Raw genomic sequence first — 24,740 nt, 5'->3', positions numbered from 1 at the left:
ACCCCGGCGTCCTGCTAAAGGCCACGGCAGCTCCATAATCCAGGACGGTGCTCCAACATCACCGAAACACTGAGCTTTCTGTGCGTCGCTGGAGACACTTCACCTCTCACTTCTAGAGATACTCGGACACGAATGAAAGGGTCGCACGAACTCCACCATAAATCAATGAGTGACCTCCATCCAGACGAGGGTGGACGGTGAGAGCTGAATGTGCAGTTTGCTCAGAGGCTCAAAAATGGACAAATGGATTTGGTGTTAAATGTTGACCTTTATCGTTAGCGGAGCACCGTGTCGTCCAATCCTTATCGGCATGGCTCAGTGGGTAGAGTGGCCGTCTTGTAACTGGAAGGTTGCCGGTTTGATCCTCGGCCCGTCGTGCTCATGTCGAGGTGTCCCTGAGCAAGACACTGAATCCCTAATTGCTCCTGGTGGGTCGTGGTTAGCGCTTTGCATGGCAGCTTCCGCCATCAGTGTGTGAATGTGTGTGTGTGAATGGGTGAAGCGCTTTGGATAAAAGCGCAATATAAATACAACCATTTACCATCTTCCTGCAGCAGGGTGTGCATGTTAATTATCTGAGCCCGCTTAGTCCTCAAACGACGACACGGATGCAGCACGAGTGAGGCAGCGCTAGTGACTGTTTCAGAGAAGAAACTTAATGAGATTGGAACAGCTGGTTTTTCGCCTGACACAGCAGCTTATGTACACGAGAACCGATACATCCATCGATTGGTGTTGTGCTCTCACAGGGAGATCAGGATCAGCATGCATGCTCTCTGCAACATTTTCCAATACAGAAAAAGATGCTTTTGGGCTTAATTTTTCCATCAGAGCAACTCCGACTCCACTGTTAGTGCAGCGCATGTAGCAGAGTGCAACTAAGCAGACATGGTGCGGAGTCAAGTGACGTCTTTGCACTAAGCAGCTAACCAGTTTGTGAAATAGTTATCTGAAAAAGTAATAAACAATAACCCTATTATTGTGGTTCCTTTTTTGTATTACCCTGACATGTATATATATCTACAGTACCATGAAAAAGTATTTGCCCCCTTCTCAAATTCTCATTTTTTCCCCACTTTAATGTTTACGATCATCAAGCAAATCTAAATATCAGACAAAGATAACTCAAGTAAACACAAAATGCAGTTTTTTTCCCCAGCCAGCTGCAGAACAATGAGCGTTTTAAACGAGATCACATGAACATGGATGCTCTGCTGTGACAATGCAGTTACTGTTGTGTAAATGTTAGAAAACCATTTGGACGCTTTGTTCTGAAGAACTGTACAAAAAAAACCCTCACGACTTACAGCATAATTTCTGTCAAGCCGCTGCAGATTTAGACAGAGCTAAATGGCTTCACGTGAGCTGACAAAGAAAACAAGAGTCTCCGTCTGCACATTTCACACAGAAGATATTTTAACGGTCCTGCTTTGTGCTGTTGTTCCTGCAGCTCTTTAAAAACCACTACAACCGTTTCAGTGTTTGTAGGGTTTCTATTGCAGCAGCAGCTAATAGCGGAGAGGCAAGAAGCAGTCGATTGAAAGGCAAATTCAGCCGTCTAACTTTGGATTGAGCTCCATCAGGTGTGACAAAGTGTTATCCAGCCGTGCAGTACAGCTTCTCTCTCCGCTATTTACAATACACACCGACCAGCCACAGCATTGTGGAGTGAAAAGCATCGATCGTCCTGTTATAATGCAACATTCTGCTGGGAGGCCTTGTGTCCTGACGTTCATGTGGATGTTTGACATGTTCCACCACCTAAACACTGCAGGTCAACCAACCCCCCCCATAGCAACAGCAGTCCTTGATGCACCACGCACCCCGACACACCGTTAAAAACTGCTCACGAGTGGCTCAGGGTTAAGGTTAGCTAAGGTGCTTACCCAGGTCCCACACTCCCCACATCCAAGTCTTATTGAGCATCTGTGGGATGGTCCAGGATAAGCCTGATCTTGGTAGGACCCACAGGACATCCCAGAGGTCCTGAGTCCATGTCACACTGGGTCAGAGGACTTTTAGCAGCATAAACGAGACTAGCATAATATTAGGAATCCATCCATCATCTGTACACCGCTTAATCCTCATTAGGGTCATGGGGGGCTGGAGTCTATCCCAGCTGATTTAACCCTTGGAGACCTTCCACTGTGCAAGTCCACCAGTGCATATTCTTACATTTTTACATACTGTAGTGCAGTTTTTTGGAGTATTTTCATTTGCTTTACATCAACATAACCTTTATATCCCAAGTTTTAATAATATGTATTGACTTATGTCTTAACTGCGACAATAAATTGCTTAAAAGTGCCATAAAACTAAACAAATTAAAATAGTTTTTGTGTATTTTCACACATATTTCAAAATACAAAAATAGCACAGCTGTATCTGTTAGATTTGTAAATGTAAATAAAGGTTGCACAACATCCTGTGGTCTCATTTCTAAAGATTTTTGTTCTCTGCGCTTTATTACAAACCCATCACTGCAGGGATAAAGCTCTCAGAGACACGAGGAATGTGTGAAATGTTTGTGTAACTCCCCAGTTTTTACAAGCAAATAGAATGATGGATCTATCTTATCTGGTGTCAAATCTACCGCTAATCAAAAATTAAGATGCAGTCATGTACGCTGGGCTCTGTAGGGTTATGATGAAGGCAGGGGACACACAGAGATAATCAAATTCACACTCACATTCTCACCTATGGACGATTTAAAAGCACCAATTAACCTCAGCATGTTCTTGGACTGTGGGAGGAAGCTGGAGAAAACCCAAACATGTACAAGAAGAACATGCAAACTCTATGCAGGAAGATCCCAGGACGCGAACCGGGGATCTTCTTGCTGCAAGGTGGCAGTACTAACCACCATCCACAGTGCAGCCCCAATATTATCCCAATATTCTTGAATTTCCCTCTGGTACTATCTAAGTATCCATCTATCTATTAGGCAGGTGGTCATAGTGTTAGGCCTCATGGGTGTTGATGTGAGCTCAGCTTCTGTTTTATTTCTCTTCTGCTATTTTATGCTCATTTAAATAACTTAATTTTCGATCAAGGAATAAAACTGGCAGCAGCCACGTGAAGATAACGTTTTGCTTCACTGGTGAAAAAGCGATAATGTTGGTGCCAAAGAAGTGTTGGGAAAGAAATGCCAAAATGCTGCTTCAGGGTGTCTCCTCTTTTGTCTACATTTCCTCTTTTCCACTGAATCCTGGTCTCTGTCTGACTCTGTGCAGCTGGAAATGCCTTATCTTGTGTATCCCAAGAGCCTTATAAGAGCCCTCTCTGAAACCCCTCCTCCCTTCTTTACTCCCCCAGAGGTAAGAACTTCTCCCTTCTCCTCTCCCCCCCCTCTGTTAGAGCATCTGCTCCTCATGCAGTAGCCTGCAGCCCTCTCTGCCTCCCCACCGCTTTCCACTCAAAAGCTGCCCACCACTAACAACCCTCCACTACTTACCTGCATCCCAGCACGCCTACTTAGGGGTAAAAGCCTCGGAGTTGAATGCCTTCTGTCAGTAATCTCTCAAAGAAGTGAAGTTTGTCTGTTAAGCAGAGGTTTTACCAATAACCACGACCTGGTGTGTGCATGGAGACAGCTGTGGCTGTAACACGTTATAAACTGCATGTCAGCACAACGACATTTACCTCACAGAGTTGCCTTGAAAAGATATTACTCCACCAAGGAACACGACGGACTTATGTATCGATTGGTGTTGGTTTGTCTGTCTGTCAGTCAGCAACATTACTCAAAAACAGACCAACGGATTTGGATGAAATTTTCAGTGAAGGTCAGAAATGACACAAGGACCAAGTGATTAGATTTTGGCAGTGATGCAGCTTATAGTCTGGATCTACGGATTTGTTAAAGATTTACGTATCATTGCGAGATAGCGGCATGGCATCACTGTAACCGTGACAACAAGTGAACACTACGTCAGCTGCCTGCTGACAATCGCATGATTGTGATCCTACTACAAATCCACCGCTGAGGACTTATCTGGACTTATCCATCAGAAATGTTACAAGGAACAACCGATTAAACTTTGGGGGTGTTTTCGAGTCCCATCAATTCCTGCCGCCCGCTACATATTGAGGTCAAGCAATTCTGTATCCATACATCACGTACACATGCAGAACACACGCCTGTGCTCAGCGTAAAGTCATTTTGTCTGTGGGTACATCTATATTAAATGGACGCATTCTATATTGCAGTGATTTCTGATCATAACTAATAAATAATTGCTGCATTTCTGACCATGTTACATGTGGGAATGAGCAGCCTTGGAGGAGGACTGCGCCCTCTGAGTGCTTTTCTAGTTTATGTCAGCAGTGTAACCTCAGCTCAATCTAGAACATACCCGTATATTATTTTTGAAATATTAAACACATCATGGTTGAATGCTTCAAATTTATTCTTGCAGTGTGTTTTTTGAAGGATAGGATGCTGTGAAAATGAGGAATTTGCGATGCAGAAATTGCGTATACACTCCACTAACAGCGAGACATGTAGAGCAGTCATATATTTCCTAGATGAGGACTGTTTTGACTCACCGGCATATTGCTTTTGTCTTGATTTATCGGCCAAATTAAGATTCCTGCACTTGAATAGGGATTCCTTCCTCTTGTTTGTTAACAATAAACCACAGATATCAAAGCACAACACCAGGATGACACCAGTTGACTGGTTGAGGTTCTTTTTGCATTCAGCGTGATATTCCTGATTACAGTTACTGTCCATTCCATTTTTTAAATTCATTAGATGTTTTTCCCAATGATTACTTCATCATGTTGATAAATAAAAGCAGTAGTGTGAGACAGCTACTGTGTGAGTCTGTACAACCCAAATCCAGCAACAGTGTTTTATGTATTGTGTGTGAGGGGGTTTGTGTTGTTGTCAGCAGCGCGGTGGTCCAGCGGCCCAACGCCTCCCGGGCCTCCCTCTGGGGGTTACATGGCTGCAGTTGTGCTGACGCCATCACTTTCAACAAGAACACAAATCCGTGCACACACACACACGCACGACAACACACTCCTGTAGTGAGTGTGTATTCATGTATGTGCACAACGAGAACACAGAGGGTATGTACCATAAATCTATAACTGCTGCACTCCATACACTCATAAACACACAGAGGAGAACATTCAGGTGAAGGATGGCGACCTCGCACCGGCACACAGCGCGCTGAAATTAGATTCATTTATTACTCTGTCAAGGAACATGGCGGTTATTTGACGATCGGTGTTGGTTTGTCTGTCTGTCTGTCTGTCTGTTAGCAACATTGCTCAAAAACAGAGTAACGGATTTGGATGAAATTTTCAAGGAAGCTCAAAAATGACACAAGAACCAAGTGATTAGATTTTGGCAGTGATGCGGCTTATAGTCTGGATACAAGATTTCTGTATCGCTGCGAGATAGCGGCATAGCATCACTGTAACCATGACAACAAGTGAATACTACATCAGTGATCCTTCTACAAATCCACTGCTGCAGAAATGATACAAGGAACAACTGATTAAATTGCGAAGGTGTTCCCGAGTCCTATCACTTCCTGCCATCCGCGACATACAGGGGGTCGGAATTCTGTTCCTACAGCGCGACGTAACGTGATTTTCACCACATATGTACATAAGAACCTGTGTCACTCACCTATGCTAACACAGTGGTAAAATTGTAGTCATTTGTCTGTCAGTGTTTCGCCCTTTTCCGAGTATTTAATTATATCAAATTTCCTTTCCATGGAGATGGCTTCCTTTTGTTCCAAGCACTGCTATCAGACGAGTCAGACTTACGCTTAGGAGCCATAATGGAGGGCAGAAAGTTAGTGAATGCAGCACAATCCAAGGTGGCGTGCAAACAAAGCCGTCTTCCTCGTATAGCGGTACGTGACGACGTATTCATCCGCTCCGCTCGCCAACTAGTTCCCGTGCAAAATTAGTTTTAACATCGCAAACGTTGTATGTCGGAATGATGGAACAAGAATTTCATAATAAATCTATGGGAGATGGTAATGTAACTACGAAACGCTGTAGGTCGAGGACGCCGTAAACCGAGGACCTGCTTTAGGTGATGTGATTTGATATCCATACATAACGTACATATGCATGACACACGCCTGTGCTCAGCACAAGCTCATTTTGTTTGTGAGTACATCTATATTCAATGGACACATTCTATGTTGCAGTGATTTCTGATCATCAATAACTAATAAACAAATGCTGCATTTCTGACCATGCTATATGGGGGAATGAGCAGCCTTGGAGGAGGACTGCGCTCTCTGAGTGCTTTTCTAGTTACGACTGTGACAAATGCGCATGGATCCACACACAGAAACACACTATTCCTCCGTGTTTCCTCACACCGTCTACTTCCCTCCCTTGTTTACTCTCTTCCTTGTTGTCACATCCATTTTGCTGCATTCAAAGCTTCACTCCTCCTCACTCTGGTGACTGATGTGTTTCACGACCACCCTGTCCTTTCTGTCCTTCCACTTTACTGTCAGTAAAAGCAAAATGCCACAATAGCAGCCTGCAAACCCAAGAACAGCTTTACAGCACACTGGCTTGCTTTTTTTTTTTTCAACGCAAATGTGTTCTTTAACTATCGCCAAGACACCGTTACTGCAAAACTTTCAGGAAGTCAGAGGTGAGGCGGAGTAAAATGATTCACGGCTGGATTTTAGAGCCTCGGCACAGTTTGAGGAAATGGCAGAAGATAAGCATTTGACCTTCCCATAAATGAAATGGAAACGTTGTCGGAGCAGATTTGCGCTTCTGAATATGTGTTGTTTGTGTGTGCGGAGGAGGTTTCCCCTCACCACCGGTAATGGGCCGCGATGAATCAGAACCTAATCAATGCGCATTAGCATTAGGATTTATTCCCAGCAGCCTGGACGCAGCAGTGGACGGACAAAATCAACATCATTTAGCCAAACCGGAGGAGATGCTGTCCACTGCCCACACTGTGTTGAATCAGCCAGCGAGCACACACACACACACACACACACACACACACACACACCGTTATTGAATAAACAGGGAAGGCCACCTTACAGGATCTATGTGCTATAAAAGAAATTGATTAGCGTTGCTTGTAGTGCAGAGCGCCAGTGTTGCAGGCTGGATATTAGGTTTCGTTCCACACACACACACTGCTGCACGCTCACACAAATCTGTCTGATATTCATGCAATGATTGCTTTACTCCTCAGGACACCAACAGCTGAGAACGTACACTACTGTACAAAAGTCTGGGGTCACTTAGATATGCCCTTTTTTTTGAATGAAAAGCATTTTTTTTCAATGAAGGTAACATGAAATGAATTGTTAATGTGGTAAATGACTATTCTGGCTGTAAACAGCTGATTTTTAACCCTGATTAGACTCTACATTCTTCCATAAGTGGGTCAAAAATGATGAGAATTTTGGTTAAGAATAATCATTTGTATTATATTTCTGTAGGCAAAAAAATGATTTCATGTTTAAATATCACACAGAACTGCAACAGAAGAATGTCAGCATCCATTTTGTTGACATTTTTACTCTCTTTCCCTCCAATTTTGTGCAGTTCATCACCTCTTGTATGACATTATCAGTGATAAAGAGCAATTCAAATATTATACTTTCTTTACAAGTATCAAAAACATGTTTTTGAGGAATAGCTGGAAAATTAAACGATAAAATCTTTTGAATACGAAGATATTGCAGGAAAACGGCCTCACCGTGTCATTTTTGATCCACTTATGCACCTAAGGGTTAATGAAATATCTCCATAGGGGTACAGAGGAACATTTCCAGCAACCATCACTCCTGTGTTCTAATGCTACATTGTGTTAGCTAATGGTGCTGAAAGGCTCATTGATGATTAGAAAACCCTTGTGCAGTTATGTTAACACATGGATAGAAGTGTGAGTTTTCATGGAGAACATTTGGGTGACCCCAAAGTTTTGAACAGTAGTGCATGTACTGACTGTAAAGGCAGCTGTTTAGTTTGACCTGTGCTCCAGTTCAGCTGTTTCTGTTATGACCACAAACACGCCTTCTTGTGCAAATAATTTACACCTAAAGGATAAATCTGGGTTATTCTGTGTTTTTCTTAGAAGTTGCAAAAAGCAAGAAGAAGATCAAAACCAATAATTAACTGATTTCTATTAGCAGTTATGGTGTTTTTAGCCTCAGCCAGAAGCTGTTCCTCTGTTGCTGTCTTAAAAGTTTTAAAGCATAGATGTCCAACATGCGGTCCGTGGGCCAAAACCGGCCCTCCTGAGGGTCCAAACCGGCCCGCTGGACGACTTTGTAAAGTGTAAAAATTACAGAGAAGACATTAACTGCAGATTGTTAGTTTGTAAAACTACAGATTTAAAATAATTTCTAGATCATGACAAGTTGTTTAGATCATAAAGTAAAATACTGGATTGTTCTTTGTTGTTTTGTGTCTTGTAATATTTTGTCTTGCTTTTGTTGTTTTTTTGGCTTTTTTGGTTGACTTTTTTCATTTTGTTTCTCGTTTTTGTTGTTTTGTTTCCTTTTTGTCTTGCTTGTGTTTTTTGTCTTTTTGTCGTTTTTTTTTTGCTTTATTTGTTATTTTGAGCATATTTTTTGTAATTTTTGTGTTTTTTTTGTCTCACGTGTTGTCTATTTTTTTGAGCATTTTGTTTGTTGATTTTGTCATTTTTTTGGTCTCTCGTTTGTGTTGTCTGTGTAATTTTTTGTCTCGTGTCTATTTTTTTGTCGCTTTATAACTTTTTGGTCAAGTTGTTTGTCTCTTTTTTGTGTTGTTTGTCTCATTTTTGTCATTTTGTGTCTTGTTTTTGAAATATTTTGTCTTGTTTTTGTTGTTTTTTGTCTTTTTTTGTCTGATTTTTGTCGTTTTGATCAAAAATAAAATACTACATCATTCTGTGACTAAATGTTTTGTTCCTCTAGTATTTTACTTTATGATCCAAACAACTTGTCATGGTTTAAAAATTACACTTTGAGGGCCGGTTTTGGCCTGCAGACCACATGTTTGACACCCCTGCTTTAGACTGTCGGCTGGATTATTTAATACTCAGAAAAACACAGAACAACTCAACCTTATCCTTAAATTATTTGCCTTGGAGGTGGGAAGTGTTTATGTCAGGACTGTGTATATCCTGTGTTTTAATGCTGCTGCTGGACTACAGACGGTGTTTTCATGCGTATCGGTGTTTAGCGTCACTCTGAAATGCCCCTCCATGAATCTGCTGTGCTTCGACTAGCGTGTGCGTGTTTGTGTGTGTGCTGCATGCGGTTTTCTCGGTGTGTGTGTCGTCATCATGGACCTGCTGCTGTAGATCTGACAGTCTTCCCCCACCCCCACCCCCCCACCCCCCACACACTCACACACACACACACACACACACACACACACACACACACACACACACACACATGTAGACACACACCATTGTCGCTGGTCCTGTCATTCCAGTGAGATCTTTCCCTTTCTGCCTCGGTCTTCTTTCTGTTTGGGATGAAGCTCGGCTCTGTGTGTGCGTCTGTTGTGTTGTGTTTGTGTGCGTTCCACCTGCATTGTGACGTGCATGTTGTCGCTTTCTGTTTAACAGCACCTTTTCTTTTCCCCTCTTTCCCTTTTGTCCCGCTCGTTCTCACCGCCCGCTCTGTTCTTTTTATTTTGTTGGACTGTGTGCAGCGGCGTTGTGCTCAATCCTGTGCTGTGTTGATTTTTTGGAAGCCCCCTCCCCTCACACCTGGTGCTTCTCTTGTGGTTTTTGTTTTTGTTCTTGTAGTTGCAGGACCCCCGCATGTATGATCAGGTCTATAGGTACTTAGACCTTCCAGGGCAGGTATGTGAAAAATACAGCGATTTATTTTCAAACTGTGTGTGGTTTCTGCTACGGCGGCTACCTGTCATGCTGAAGTCTGGGAGGCAGGGACTGCTGCTTGATGACAAACCTGACATTGTGATTGCTACCAGATACCGCTTTATTTGCTTGTTTGGCTTTACTAAGAGCTTTAGTAAAGATACTCACATTTACAGTGATTTGATTTGGTCAGTCAACGGGCATTCCCTGTTCCCAAGCTTTTTCTGTTGTGATATTTTCTTGATTTAAAGCTTCTGCTCGAGTTGTGTTTTCAGAGAGCTAATTCTGTTTTAGAAAAAAGTCCACAACACTGAGTTTAAGATCAGTTTTGGTTCGTAAAGGCTGCTTGGGTGTGTGTAAAGTTAAATCAAGAGCAGCTTTCTGTGTCAGAATAGAGTGTAAATGCCAGAAGGGGTAGCTTAGATTTAAGATTAGGTTGTGGTTGTGTGTGAATAGTCGTAAAATGCTTCTTTCTTTACTCTAAATCTGACTGTTTTTATGGCGTTCCTCCACTGTCTGTCACAGCTAATCTGTTATCTCCTCTCCCTCTCATCTCCTTTCGCTTTTGTCTGTCCCGTCATCTCCCGTGGATTCACACTCCATCCGATTCTCCTCCCTCTAACCGTCCCTCCCCACGCCATCATCTCGCTCCACCCTCTCGTCCCTCTTCCCCCGCCGAAGCTGAAGGCCATAGACCGTCCGCCGGAGCCGGAGAAGGTACCGCGGGCGCCTCACGACCGCAAGAAGGAGTGGCAGAAGCTGGCGCTGGGTGCGGAGCTCGCCCAGGACATCCCCGAAGACAAACACAGGGAGGCCAACGGATCTGCAGGTTACCACGACAACAGGTGGGTGGAGCCGGCTCACGTGTCTCCAGTTAAAGTTGCTCTGCATTAGTTAAAGTTGCTCTATATTAGCTAAAGTCGCTCTAAAGGGTTTAAAGTTGCTCTATATTAGCTAAAGTTGCTCTAAAGGATTTAAAGTTGCTCTATAATGAGTTAAAGTTGCTCTATATTAGTTAAAGTTGCTCAAAAGGATTTAAAGTTGCTCTATAATGAGTTAAAGTTGCTCTATATTAGCTAAAGTTGCTCTAAAGGGTTTGAAGTTGCTCTATATTAGCTAAAGGTAATTATTGACATCCACTTAAACACAGACAGCGGCAGGATGTCGGTCCTAGTCCTGCTGGATCTGAGTGCTGCGTTTGACACAGTCGACCACAATATACTACTTAACCGACTGGAGAACTGGGTGGGACTATCCAGCACAGTACTCAACTGGTTCAAATCTTACCTAAAGAATAGGAATTACTTTGTGTCTATAGGTAACTTCATGTCTTAGCAGACAGTAATTACATGTGGAGTTCCCCAAGGTTCCATTCTGGGGCCTCTTCTGTTTAACATCTATATACTCCCACTGGCTCAGATTATTGAAAAGAATAATGTAAGTTACCATAGCTATGCAGATGCATGCAGATCTACATTACAATGTCCCCAGGAGACTATGGCCCAATACAGGTGCTGGGAAAGTGTATTGAACAGATAAATGAGTGGCCGTGTCAAAACTTTCTTCAGTTAAATAAAGACAAAACTGAGGTAATGGTTTTTGGAGCCAAGGAAGGGCGATTAAAGGTGAGCCTAGAGCTTAAGTCTTTACAGTTAAAAACTGCAGACCAGGTCAGAAATCTGGGTGTGGTGATGGACTCAGAACTCAGTTTTGGAAAACACATTAAAGCAGTTACAAAGTCGGCTTACTATCACTTAAAAAATATCTCAAGAATTAAAGGGCTGATGTCTCAGCAGGACCTGGAAAAGCTAGTCAATGCATTTATTTTTAGTCGGCTTGATTACTGTAACAGTATCTTTACAGGTCTACCTAAAAAAACACTCAAACAACTGCAGCAGATTCAAAACTCTGCTGCTCAAGTCCTCACTAAGACCAAGAAAAGGATCATATAACTGGCTTCCTGTCACTCAGAGGGTAGATTTTAAAGTCCTGCTGCTGGTCTACAAAGCTTTAAATGGTCTAGGACCAAAATACATCAGAGACCTCCTGACTCAGTATGAACCACCCAGACCACTCAGGTCATCTGGATCAGGTCTTCTAGTAGTTCCTAGAGTAAAAACCAAACACGGAGAAGCTGCATTCAGCTTCTATGCCCCATATATATGGAACAAACTCCCAGAAAACTGTAGATCAGCTGAAACTCTCAGCACATTTAAATCTATTCTTAAGACGTACCTGTTCTCAGCTGCTTTTGATTAAAGTATTTTAAATTATTTTAAATCTTATTTTATGACGGTTACTTTTAACAGTTATTTTAACTCTTATTTCATGACAGTTATTTTAAACAGCCCCTGTTTTCCGACTCTTGTTTTTGATCTTTTTACTGTTCTGTTTTTCTTTTAACAATTGCCCTTGTTTTATGACTTCAGTTTTTGATCTTTTTACTGTTCTGACCTTTTTAATGATTTCATAAAGGTTTTCTTTTGTTTTTCTTTTAATAATCATCATCCTCTGTTCTTAATGTCTTTGTAAAGCACTTTGAATCGCCTCGTTGTTGAAATGTGCTATATAAATACATTTGCCTTGCCTAAAGGATTTAAAGTTGCTCTATAATGAGTTAAAGTTGCTGTAAATTAGCTAAAGTTGCCTTATATTAGCTAAAGTCGCTCTAAAGGGTTTAAAGTTGCTCTATAATGAGTAAAAGTTGCTCTGTATTAGTTAAAGTTGCCCTTAAATGAGTTAAAGTTGCTCTAAATGACTTAATTGCTCTATATTAGTTAAAGTTGCTCTATATTAGTTAAAGTTGCTCTGTACTGTATGTGTTAAAGTTGACCTACTGTACATCCTGGTAGGAAGAAACACACCAACATACGGCTTCTAATTTACAATCAGTTTAAAGTGTAGTTTGGATGAACTGATTGATCAGCAGATGTAACTCCTCCCGTCGTGTCCGGTTCCACAGCGGGTTCTTTCATTTCCACTTCACTCACAGAGGATGACGTTCTGATTGTAGTTCTTGTGCCAGTCAGTGACCTCCCCGCCAGTCGCTGTGATCGATAAGAAAAGATTTGATATAAATTGGTTGGTTTTGCAGGACTCGTTATTAGTAGGCACCGCTGATGTAAAATCTTTTTCTGCAAGCTATAGATGAAGACAGATCTCAGGAAAAAGGATACCACCGTGTTGAACAGATGCTTGTGAGTGTTGGTGTTGGATGACCGCAGCGTCATTTATTCTGATGCACAACAATTCATGGAACCGGTGCTGCTGCTGTACACAGTCTGTTTTATTGTCAGGTCGGTTTTTACACAGAAGGACTTTGATGTGGTGTTTTGGGGCACAACATTAAATGCTGACAAGTACATTTTCCTTAAGACGGATGAAAAGATTTCAAATAAACAGCGCATGCGAGGGATTATGGGTGATAAGAAGTGATAGAAATATTTAGTTTGTCAGAACGTGCAAATTATTCACCTGAGAATGTGCAAAATGAGGTGCTGTCTAACTCGCCTGTACATGCTTCAGTCTGCCTTCACCAGATACGTAGGCCTAAATACGCTCTCACTCACAGCGCCACCTGGTGGACATGCTTGGATTTGCTGACCAGCGAGGATCAGCGCTGCTTGCAGCTTTAATCGTATTTGTGCTTCTGCTTTGCCGTTAAAACCGATTCTGACTCTGAATTACCACAGAGTTCTTGCAGTAAGTGTTTCAATAAGGTGTGTCAGATCATAAATCCTGGCTGTGAAAGAACCGTAAATCCTGCACATCATAAATGATTTAAGCCTCCGTTGAGATGTAAATCATGATGGATGTGAACAACGTCAGCAGAAAAAGATGAAGACTGTAAATGAGTGCTCAGTTTCAGAATTAAAATGGAAGTGTTAACCGGAAGATTTTTTAGCTGGCTTATTTTCCCTGACAGAAGAGCATGATGGGAGAAATCCAAACTAAAGCAAACGCAGCGGTGATTAGACGGTGAAATAAAGCTGCATCTCTGTGCTCAGGACTCAGCTGTACATGGAGCATTTGGACGGGCCCTTCTCGCTGGCAGCGCTGCCCTACAGCCAGATGAACGAGCTGCTCAACCGAACCGGGGACAGAATGTATTCCCGACCCCACGACCCTCCGCCGCCGCCGCCTCCCATGCACCCACTGGGAGAGATCAAGCCACCCTCTGTGATCAGGTGGGCCAAGAGACGACACTCAGTTTTCACTCTTTCTGTTGCTCTTTCACCTCACCTGACCTGCACTGCAGGATGAAAGTTTGGAAGCAGCTTCAGGTTTCTGTTCACGATGTCTTTTTAATAACCAGTAGGAATTCTGTGGATGTATTTTCTGCATGATCACACTTTGCTTTCATTGATTTGCACCATTTTCCTCAAAAATCCTAATAAATCCTAACCGTGTCTCTGGAAGTACCACAGAAACATCTAGAAAGAAACAGCTGAGTAAAGAAACAAGAGTACAGATGCGCATACCTGATAATTATTACTCCACCTGTATCATTGCGAGAAAGCGACACAGCGTCACCGTAACCATGACAACAAGTGAACCATGATGGCCGCCAAGCAATGCGACGGCCATCATGGTTCACTTGTTGTCATAGTGGCCACTATGAAGATTCAAAATCACCACAAAAAGATGCAAATCACAACTAAAGATGTAAAATCGTCACAAAAATACACAAAACCACACAAAACCACCACAAAAAGATGTAAAACTGTCACAAAAAGACACAAAATCATCACAAAAATACACTAAATCACCACAAAAAGATGTAGAATTGTCACAAAAAGACACAAAATCGCCACAAAAAGACGCAAAATCACCACAAAAAGACACAAAATCTCCACAAAGGATGCAAAATCACCACAAAAAGATGTAAAATCATCACAAAAATACACAAAACCACCACAAAAGATGTGAACTTGTCACAAAAAGACACAAAATCATCACAAAAATACACTAAATCACCACAAAAAGATGTAGAATTGTCACAAAAAGACACAAAATCGCCACAAAAAGACGCAAAATCACCACAAAAAGACACAAAATCTCCACAAAGGATGCAAAATCACCACAAAAAGATGTAAAATCATCACAAAAATACACAAAACCACCACAAAAGATGTGAACTTGTCACAAAAAGACACAAAATCATCACAAAAATACACTAAATCACCACAAAAAGATGTAGAATTGTCACAAAAAGACACAAAATCGCCACAAAAAGACGCAAAATCACCACAAAAAGACACAAAATCTCCACAAAGGATGCAAAATCACCACAAAAAGATGTAAAATCATCACAAAAATACACAAAACCACCACAAAAGATGTGAACTTGTCACAAAAAACACAAAATCGCCACAAAAAGACACAAAATCTCCATAAAAGATGCAAAATCATCACAAAAAGATGCAAAATCACCACAAAAATACACAAAATCTCCGCAAAAAGATGTAAAATTGTCACAAAAAGACACAAAATCGCCACAAAAGACACAAAATCACCACACAAAGATGTAAACTTGTCACAAGAAGACACAAAATCTCCACAAAAAGATGTAAAATTGTCACAAACAGACACAAAATCGCCACAAAAATACACAAAATCTCCACAAAAGATGCTAAATCTCCACAAAAAGATGTCAAATTGTCACAAGAAGACAAAAGATGCAAAATCACCACAAAAACACGCAAAATCTCCACAAAAAGATGTAAAATTGTCACAAAAAGACACAAAATCGCCACAAAAGATGCAAAATCGTCATAGAAAGACGTAAAATCATCACAAAAATACACAAAATCATTACAAACAGACGTTAAATTGTCACAGAAAGACACAAAATCGCCATAAAAAGATGCAAAGTCGTCATAAAAAGACGTAAAATCATCACAAAAATACACAAAATCATTACAAACAGATGTTAAATTGTCACAGAAAGACACAAAGTCGCCATAAAAAGATGCAAAGTCGTCACAAAATTGGAGTTGTTGAGTGATGTTGCTAACAGACAGACAGACAAACTAACATTTGGCAGAGTAACAATCATATTTATTTTGTCTTTTTTTGTACAAATTTGATGTTGCGTCCCAACTTTTGTCCTTCTGCTGTATAAACGGTTCATTCTGAGCGTCTGGTGCTTCGAGCAGATTCAAACTATTTGGACGATTATTTGTGAATTCATTTTAATTCAGCAGCACGCTCTCACATAAAAACGCAGTCCCGTGCCTCACTGTTTGTCTTGTTTGTCTGCTGTTTCCTCCTTATACACTTCAACTGGTCGCAGTGAGCCGCATTCAGTTACTTTTTCTGTTTGTGTTTGAGAGGAGGAAGATTTTCTTTTCGTTCCAGCAGAGCAGATGGACGGAAAGATTGAGATTTTGTGAACCAAAGGCAAAAAAACCTCAGAGAAGTCTTGGATAAGGGCAGGATCGATCGTGTGTTTGGGTCACTGAGCGTAGCACAGGTTGTTGTTCAGCCGCAGATGTCACAGTTTGAGGGGATGGAGAGATCTGAAGGAACGATTAAAGCAGCGGCAGAGAAATATCACATTGATTTTTGCGGTTGTCCTTGCAGCTTCCATCCTCACTCTTATTTACTTCTGCTGACCTTTAGCTCTGCCTTGTTGCTGTTTCTTCATCGTGTTCCATTTGCTCGCTCCAGCCCTCCTCGTTCACAACTTTACTTACATTTGAATGCAGCACATGGAGTAGATATCGGCTCAGGAGGGAAACTGGTTGTGAACGTGTCGGCTGTTTGTGTTGTAAGGTCCTGGTTAATATCTGGATCTACCCACACAGACCGCAGCATCAGTGGATGACCGCTACTGTCAACAGTTTGTCTTTAGCAGACGAATTAAAGTGTAGATCAGGGGTGTCCAACATGCGGCCTGTGGGCCAAAAGCGGTCCTCCACAGGGTCCAATCCGGCCCTCAAAGTGTAAAAATGACAGAGAAGACATCAAAATTGTAAATTTAAAATCATTTCTAGACCATCAGAAGTTGTTTTGAGCATAAAATAAAATACTAGACTGTTCTTTTGTACTTTTGTGTGTCATTTTTGTAATGTTTTTTCTTGCTTTTGTTGCTTTTTTTTTGGTATAATTTGTCGTTTGTCTCATGTTTTTGCTGTTTTGTGTTTCTTTTTTGTCTCGCTTGTGTTTTTTGTCTTATTTTTTGTCATTTTGAGTTTCGCTTTATTCATCGTTTTTGTTGTTTTGTGTCTTGTTTGCGTCTCGTTTGTCCATTTTTTGTCACTTTGTAACTTCTTTGTCTAACTTTTAGTCTCTTTTTTTGTTTTGTTTGGTGTCATTTTGTCTCTTTTGTTGTCATTTTGTCTCTCATTTTTGTAATGTTTTGTCTTGTTCTGATTCGCTTGTTTTTTTCCGATTTTTGTCGTTTTGTGTTTTGTTTATTTGTTGTTTTGTGTGCTCTTTTTGTCGTTTGTGTTTTTTGTCTCGCTTGCGTTGTCTATTTTTTGTCATTTTATTTTCTTGCTTTTGGATTTTTTGTCCTGTTTTTGTCTTTTGTCCATTTTTTGTAGTTTTGTATTTTTTGTCTTTTTTTTGTTTTGTTTGGTGTCATTTTGTCTCTTTTGTCGTCATTTTGTCACTCATTTTTGTAATGTTTTGTCTTGTTCTGATTCGCTTGTGTTTTTTCCGATTTTTTCAGTTTTGTGTTTTTGCCTTTTTGTTGTTTTGTGTGTTGTTTTTGTCGTTTTGTGTTTTTTGTCTCGCTTGTGTTGTCTATTTTTTGTCATTTCATTTTCTTGCTTTTGGATTTTTTGTCCTGTTTTTGTCTTTTGTCCATTTTTTTTGTTGTTTTGTATTTTTTGTCTCTTTTTTTGTTTTGTTTTGTGCCGTTTGTCTCATTTTTTGTCATTTTTTGTTTCATTTTTGCAATATTTTTTTGCCTTTTTTTGTTATTTTTTGTCTGACTTGTAGTTTTGATCATTGTTTTTTTATTTTTTTCTCCTTTTTGTTGTAGTCCATTTTTTTGTCGCTTTCTGACTTTGTTTTGTGTCGTTTCTCTATTTTTTTTCTCGTTTTGTGTCTCATTTTTGTGATATTTTGCTTCTGATCTGAATGTGGCTCCTGAACTAAAATGAATTTGACACCTCAGGTCCAGATGCTCGGGGTCTTCAGCGTCCTTTAACCTCTAATTTAACATGCCGACATTCAGGTAGAAATTCTTTGTGGTGGTTGTTCTTTCCACTCCTCTGACAGCCCTGCGGTTCCTCTGGAGGTACGATCACTTCCACGAGTCTCAGCTGCTGATTCTGACGCACTGCTGCACATTTTTAATTGCAGTGGAATAATTAGATTTAGTCAAACAAGACAAACTGGGATGTTGACACGCCACTTGGCTGCAACCATTGTGGAGTTTTGCACACGTACGCGGTCGACGGCGGCAGATTTTGAAATCGAAACAACGTCTGCCTGCAGATTTAATCAGCTGTAGCTAGCAAGCTAATTAAGATCATGTTGGCTCCATGAGTCAGCCGGAAAACTGATGACTTGTTCATTTTTCCAGACGACTCATTTTGAAACAGGAGCTCTGATGATTCCATACATGATGTTCAGCGAGACGCCTGAGGCTGAAGTTTATGTTCTGGAAATGAAGACAGATTTCTGCTCACGTGTCTCAGTTTAAAGCTGATCAGTCCAAAGTCAGCACGACTGTTTTGGAAATTAAACATAAGAAAAGCACTTTCAGACATTTTTTTTTTAAATTATAGTGGTTTTTTCGCTGTTATAATTGACTATCAGCTGCATATTGTGATCATGGGTGGAGGTGTAGTTGTTAAATTATCTGCAGAAATCAGAAAAGAAATCATGTTTGTGGTACCAGCCTCTTTTTTGAATCCATTTGCATAAAAAGTGTTTCAGTTTTAGTCTTAAAAATCATAAAAAAAACATCTCTCTGGACATTTTCAATGGATGTCTTGAAGGACAGATGTCAAAGAGAGGATGGAAAAGAATCTTTTATTGACAAATATTTTAACTTGACAAGCAGGAAGTCACTTCACCCTCCTGTTGTCCTCATTTACGGGCACCAAAAAATACCGTTTCCTTGTCTGGAAAAAATTCTGCAAAAAAATTCCCCAAATTTCAGAAAATTTGCAAAACTTTCAGGAGGAAAATTCAAATAATTCCTTAAAAGTTTCCCTTAAATTTATTTTTTTTGAAAATCCACCAAATTTGACAGGAAAATTCTTGTAAATATTTTTTTAAAAATTAGGAAAAATCTTTCACAAAAATCCTAAAAATATCTAAAGTGATTATATATTAATCTCTCTGTTGATATTTTCTTTAAATACGTTCACATAAAAATCAACCAAAATCCTGTGAAATTCTCTGGATTTTGGTTGATTTTTTTTCTGAATGTTCTTAAAGAAACATTTTCAACATTTCTATTTTTCCACCAAAAAATGTTCAAAGATTTCCCAAAAGGTTGAAAATGTGGACATCAGAAGTTTCACTGTAAACATATATTTTTTGATCCACATTTTCAAACTTTAAAACGGGTTAATTTGACCCGCAGGAGGACAGGAGGGCTGAGAAGGTCCCACCTCGTCCCGTCTCGTCTTCAGGGAGGAGGTGCTGTGCTGTGAGGTTTGCTGACTGAATTCCAAAATAGTCTTTTTGTGTTCATCGTTTCAGCTCCAGTTCGGGTTTCTCCGACAGCAGACCTCAGTCTCCGGCTCGGACAGCAGGCCTCAACTCCAACACTCCTCCTCCTCCTCCACCTCCTCTCCCTCCTCCTCCTCCACCCTTACCCTCGTCCGGCCTGCGGGGGACGCCTCCTCCCCCGATTCCTCCTCTACCGGTCCAGCAGCATCCACCGGCCATCCCTCCTCCTCCAGCTCCTCTCCAGATCGCCCCGGGAGTCCTCCACCCGGCGCCTCCCCCCGTGGCGCCTCCCCTCCACTCCTCGTCCCCGGCCCGGCTCCAGCAGGTCCTGGACAGGGGTCCGTGCATGGGGGGCTCCGGGACTCAGTCGGACGGCAGCATCCTGCCTCCTCCCCCGCCGCCGCCTCCCCTGCCCCTCCCCGGAGCGCGGAGCTCGTCTCCATGTCCGTCGGGTCCTCCGCCGGTGCCGGCCTTCCCCTCGGCCGGAGCCATGGCCTCCCCGCCGCCCCACAGCCTCCACGACGTGGGGCCCAAGAGGCACCATCCAGCCAACCTACCGCCCATCAGCGACGCTCGCAGCGTCCTGCTGGAGGCCATCAGAAAAGGTGAGCCGAGCTCCACAGATGTGTCTGTAAGAAGTTATTTTACACAACCGTGGATCCAAATGTTCATAGTTTTACTGCTGCTTTAGGATGAGATAAGATAAGAGCTTTATTTTTATAGCACCGTTCATAACAGCATGCACAAGGTGATTTGGCAGTTTAAACATGCAACAGACAATCCAGCAAGATCAAGGAGACAAGTCACATAAAATAAATAGTAAAAATGACAATACATGAAATAAATAATTAGCTGGATTAGCACCTAAATCAAACAAAGGAACTGGGCAGTTTAAAAATTAAAGAAAAAGACTGAGGGTTACAGTTAGAAATGAAAAATCAAAAGTGACATCACACCAGAGAACCAGGCAGCTAAAAGCAAAATAAAACGAGAGAGAACATTTAAAAAAAACAGGACATAAGACAGAATAAACCACTAAAAGTAAATGAAGATAAAAGTAAACTTCACATAAAAGCAGGTCTATAAAAGTGAGTTTTAAGAAGTGATTTAAAAGAAGTCACAGACTGATAAGATCAACTTTATGATCCCTTATGAGGGAAATTTACAAGGAGAAGAGAACCCAAATATAAACTAGAAAAGCACTCAGAGAGCGCAGAACTCCACCAAAGCTGCTCAGCTTGTTTTATTCTTGATGTGCAGAGGAATTACATCATTGTAGCAGCCACGCCCCCTCACGAGGTCCTTATCAAGCAGAAAATCACCTCCAAATTTTCTAAGTAAGCGGGCGGAAATGTGCAGAAAACACGGTCGAAGAAAAAGAGCTCTTAGCAGCAGCAGACTATAAACTACATCACTGCCAAATTCTGGTCCTTGTGTCATTTCTGACCTTCAATGAAAATTACATCCAAATCCACTGATCTGATTTTTCCCTCGTTTTGTGTCTCATTTTTGTTGTTTTGGGTCTAGTTTTTCTCATTTGTGCCTCATTTTTCTCATTTTGTCTCATTTTTGTCTTCTGTGTCTCATTTTGTCATTTTGTCTCGTTCTCATTTTGTCATTTTGTCTCGTGTCTCGTTTTTCTCATTTTTTAAATCTTTTTGTTGTTTCACTTTTTCATTTTGTCTTGTTTTTGTCATTTTGTCTTGTCGTTTTGTATCCTGGTTTTGTCATTCTGTGTCTCATTTTGTCATTTTGTCTCGTTCTCATTTTGTCTCATTTTTGTCTCTTGTGTCTCGTTTTTCTCATTTTGTATCTTTTTGTTTCATTTTTTTCATTTTGTCTGTTTTTGTCATTTTATCTTGTCGTTCTGTGTCCTGTTTTTGTCATTCTGTGTCTCATTTTTGTTGTTTTGTCTCGTTTTTCTCATTTTGTTTCATGGTGTTGTCATTTTGTATCTAATTTTTGTCGTTTTGTGTCTCAATTTCTCATTTTGTGTCCTGTTTTTGTCCAGTGCCGATCGTCACATAACTCCACGGCATTCCTTGGCGGAGGAATGAAAAGACGTTACAAATATAAAAAGAAAGTAGAAACTGCCATAACTTGCTGCCACTCCAGCGTTTATCCAAAAGTTCTAGAAGTTCTGCAACCTTAATTTCCTTTGTTCCTTCTCATCAGAGCTCCATAGCTTCAGCCAGCGATAGTGAAAGTAGAGATAGTTATCACTCAATTAATACTTCAATAAGAAGCAGCTACATCCAAGTAGCCCTTTCTTAAAGCCAAATAACCACATCTGCTTACATTACATAAATGTTTACACATTAGCATGAACCTCTAGAATCTTGTTGCACACCAAGCAACCAATCAGAGGATGTTCATCAGACTGATAATAAAAAAAAAAAAAACTCGTCCTGAATGAGCTTTTTGTGGATGTGCTTTATCTCTTGTACCAGTAGATGGATCTAATGAAATGAGGTCTTACATCAACCAGATAAAACTTTAGCTAGCAGCACGAGTCCTCTGCTCCGTCTCAGTTGGCTGAATTTTGCTTCACTGCTGTCCCGCTTGATAATCTCGGTTTCATTTACCATGCCGATTCCGTTCTTCTCTATGATCCGTTCTGTCTAAACTAAAGCCTCCCTCCGTCTCCCTGCAGGCATACAGCTGCGGAAAGTGGAAGAGCAGCGAGAACAGGAGGCTAAACACGAGCGGGTGGGCAACGACGTGGCCACCATCCTGTCGCGCCGCATCGCCGTCGAATACTCCGACTCCGAGGACGAGTCCGAGTTCGACGAAGGAGACTGGATGGAATGAAGGAGGGGGAGGACGGACGGTGACCAGCCCTCCTCCGACACCAAACCTCGCCATCAAACAACCGTGGCTCTCCCCCATCAGGCTGTTCTGTCGTCACATCTCCGTCTCATTGTGGTTCGTGTTGGGCGGAGGGTCTCCACCTCGTCCGTCTTTCTAGTGTTCTGAGAGAAGCTGTTTCTCTTTAGCGTTCGTTCTTTTCTGCACTACCACGCGACCTTGTTTCTGCTGGATTTCTGGTGACGGAATCCCCTTTTGTTTACTATACATGAAAAGAACTTTTTTGAAGAGCCACTTGTTTTTGTTTCTTATCTGTACGTTGATGTTTAAAAAAAAAGATAAAGAAAAGGAAAAATGAAGGCATGTTTCATCTACCTTTAGTTCTTGGACACAGTTTTGCCCCCTGGTGGCTGAACACGGCATCGTGCGAATGCTGATTTATTTTAGCCTCTTTTATTTACCTTTTACCGCTCAAACACTTTTAACCGCCCAGTCGTTCCCGACACTGACCGAACAGTCCGAACACCAGCCGGGTCGTCTTTCCGTTTCTCCGTCTCGTTTTCAGGACTGACTTTTACCACTAGCAGAAGATTGTGTTGCCGTGTCATGTGATGATTGTTGTGCGGTTGAAATGAAGATGGGAACGCATTGGGCTGTTATCCATCCACTTACATGTAACCTTTAACCCCAGGGAAACCAAGAGATTACGCTTTTCTGTCTGTCCGACTTCAGAGGAGCCACTTCTGTCAAAGAGAAACACTAAAGCCATTGATTCTGAGTGTATTCAGCTCCCACCGTTCCCTCGATTTATAATGGACACCGGAAGCGACAGACGTACTTCCTGCTTCGCTTATCGTCCCTGATAAATGTCCCGAGGAGTTTCCACAGTGTGCCCACGATGCTGAGAATCCGACCAACAACAGGTACGAACCACTCGACGTCACCGAAGGCAGCTTTTCCCCTCAGATCCCCCGTTACCGTGTACCCTCACCTACGACGGCGAGGACACTTCCTGCGTGATACTGCCTTCTGAGGCCGAACACAGAGGCATACGGTATGCCTCGTCTTGGCTCATTTCAACGAAAACGTCTGCCATCCTTTTCCGTTTTGTCCGTTTTTTTTTCTTCTACTTGCCTTATTGTTCGTACAAAACGTATCGTTGAGTTGATGAATGTATTGTGCTGTTACTACTTACTTGCCTGCGCTTGTATGGATTTGCTGTTTCTATGTTTGGGTGGGGATTAAAGGGACGGAAACCCTGGTTTAAAAAAAAAAAAAAAGATTAGATCAATTCTGTATACCATGTAACTTATGTAACTGTTGACTGTAACAGTTTGCTTGAATTAATAAAACTCTAATGTTATGTTTCAGCTCTACATGTGACGGGTTGTTGTCGTGGCGATGAGGAACTTGATTGTTTTGAGTCAGTATTAGATGTGACTTCTTCCTTCAAAGTATGGTAATAATTTATGCCTAAATGTGGTGTTTCTGGTTGAACAAAAACTGGATTTAAATGCGTAATTCAACATCATATGAGTCCAGATTTAATTCAGCTCAACTCACAGGTAAGCCCGATAGCAGTGTTCAACTTTCCACTGCTTCAATGTCAAAATAAAAGCACACTACTGTTTATTCATGTCCAAGATTAACAAACATAACTGCCACCTTTACAAGTTGGTGAATGAGAATTTGGAGGGTGTTTTTATTGGGATAACATAAAAACTGAGCCATGTTTAAGGGATGTCATTGCATCAAATATAGGATGCAAATGAGAAATCATCACGATACTTTCATTAGTTGATGACTGTCTTTTTGCTCATGGAACCAGAATCCTCACTGGGTCATGTGAAGGTGCTTCATTCTTTGTTGTGAAAGTTAGAATTACTAAAGAACCTACAGTATTGAATCTAAAATTCTAAATATATCAGTAGTTTGTCAATAAATACATACACTCCTGTTAAAAAAGTTTGGGGTCATCCAGACAGTTTCACGTTTCAATGAAAACTCACACTTTTATTCATGTGCTAGCATAACTGCACAAAGGTTTTCTAATCATCAATGAGCCTTTCAACACCATTAGCTAACACAATGTAGCATTAGAATACAGGAGTGATGGTTGCTGGAAATGTTCCTCTGTACCCCTATGGAGATATTCCATTAAAAATCAGCTGTTTCCAGCTGCAATAGTCATTTACCACATTAACTATGTCTACACTGGATTTATCATTCATTTAATGTTACCTTCATTGAAATAAACGCTTTTCTTTCAAAATAAGGACATTTCTAAGTGTCCCCAAACTTTTGAACTGGAGTGTAAATGAATTAAAGTTGCTCTAAAGGACTCAAAGTTGCTCTGTATTAGTTTTGATTTAAAGCTGATATTATTAGTTAAAGTTGCTTGATATAAAAATTGCTCTACATTTGTTTGAGTTGCTCTATCCTAGTGAAAGTTGCT

The 24,740-nt window shown here is 41.2% G+C and overlaps 1 protein-coding gene across 4 annotated transcripts in view; it reads left to right on the top strand.

The window, feature by feature from the left end:
- Positions 1-23,661, top strand: part of wasf1 (WASP family member 1) — a 118,279-nt gene extending 94,618 nt beyond the window's left edge. The window contains exons 6-11 of one of the 4 annotated variants that reach the window (XM_051960823.1): positions 3,234-3,317; positions 9,764-9,820; positions 10,520-10,683; positions 13,846-14,025; positions 19,508-20,082; positions 22,131-23,661. In XM_051960823.1, coding sequence (XP_051816783.1) covers positions 3,234-3,317; positions 9,764-9,820; positions 10,520-10,683; positions 13,846-14,025; positions 19,508-20,082; positions 22,131-22,288 — 1,218 coding nt within the window. In that variant the 3' untranslated portion in view covers positions 22,289-23,661. The remainder of the gene's footprint in view (positions 1-3,233; positions 3,318-9,763; positions 9,821-10,519; positions 10,684-13,845; positions 14,026-19,507; positions 20,083-22,130) is intronic. The other 3 variants (XM_051960826.1, XM_051960824.1, XM_051960825.1) reach the window with 3 other exon arrangements.
- The last annotated feature ends 1,079 nt before the right edge of the window (positions 23,662-24,740 follow it).

Source organism: Acanthochromis polyacanthus, chromosome 16 (genome assembly GCF_021347895.1).
Source record: "Acanthochromis polyacanthus isolate Apoly-LR-REF ecotype Palm Island chromosome 16, KAUST_Apoly_ChrSc, whole genome shotgun sequence".
NCBI lineage: Eukaryota > Metazoa > Chordata > Actinopteri > Pomacentridae > Acanthochromis > Acanthochromis polyacanthus.
Note: the sequence above shows the minus strand (reverse complement) of the source record. Positions and strands in the feature narration are given on the sequence as shown.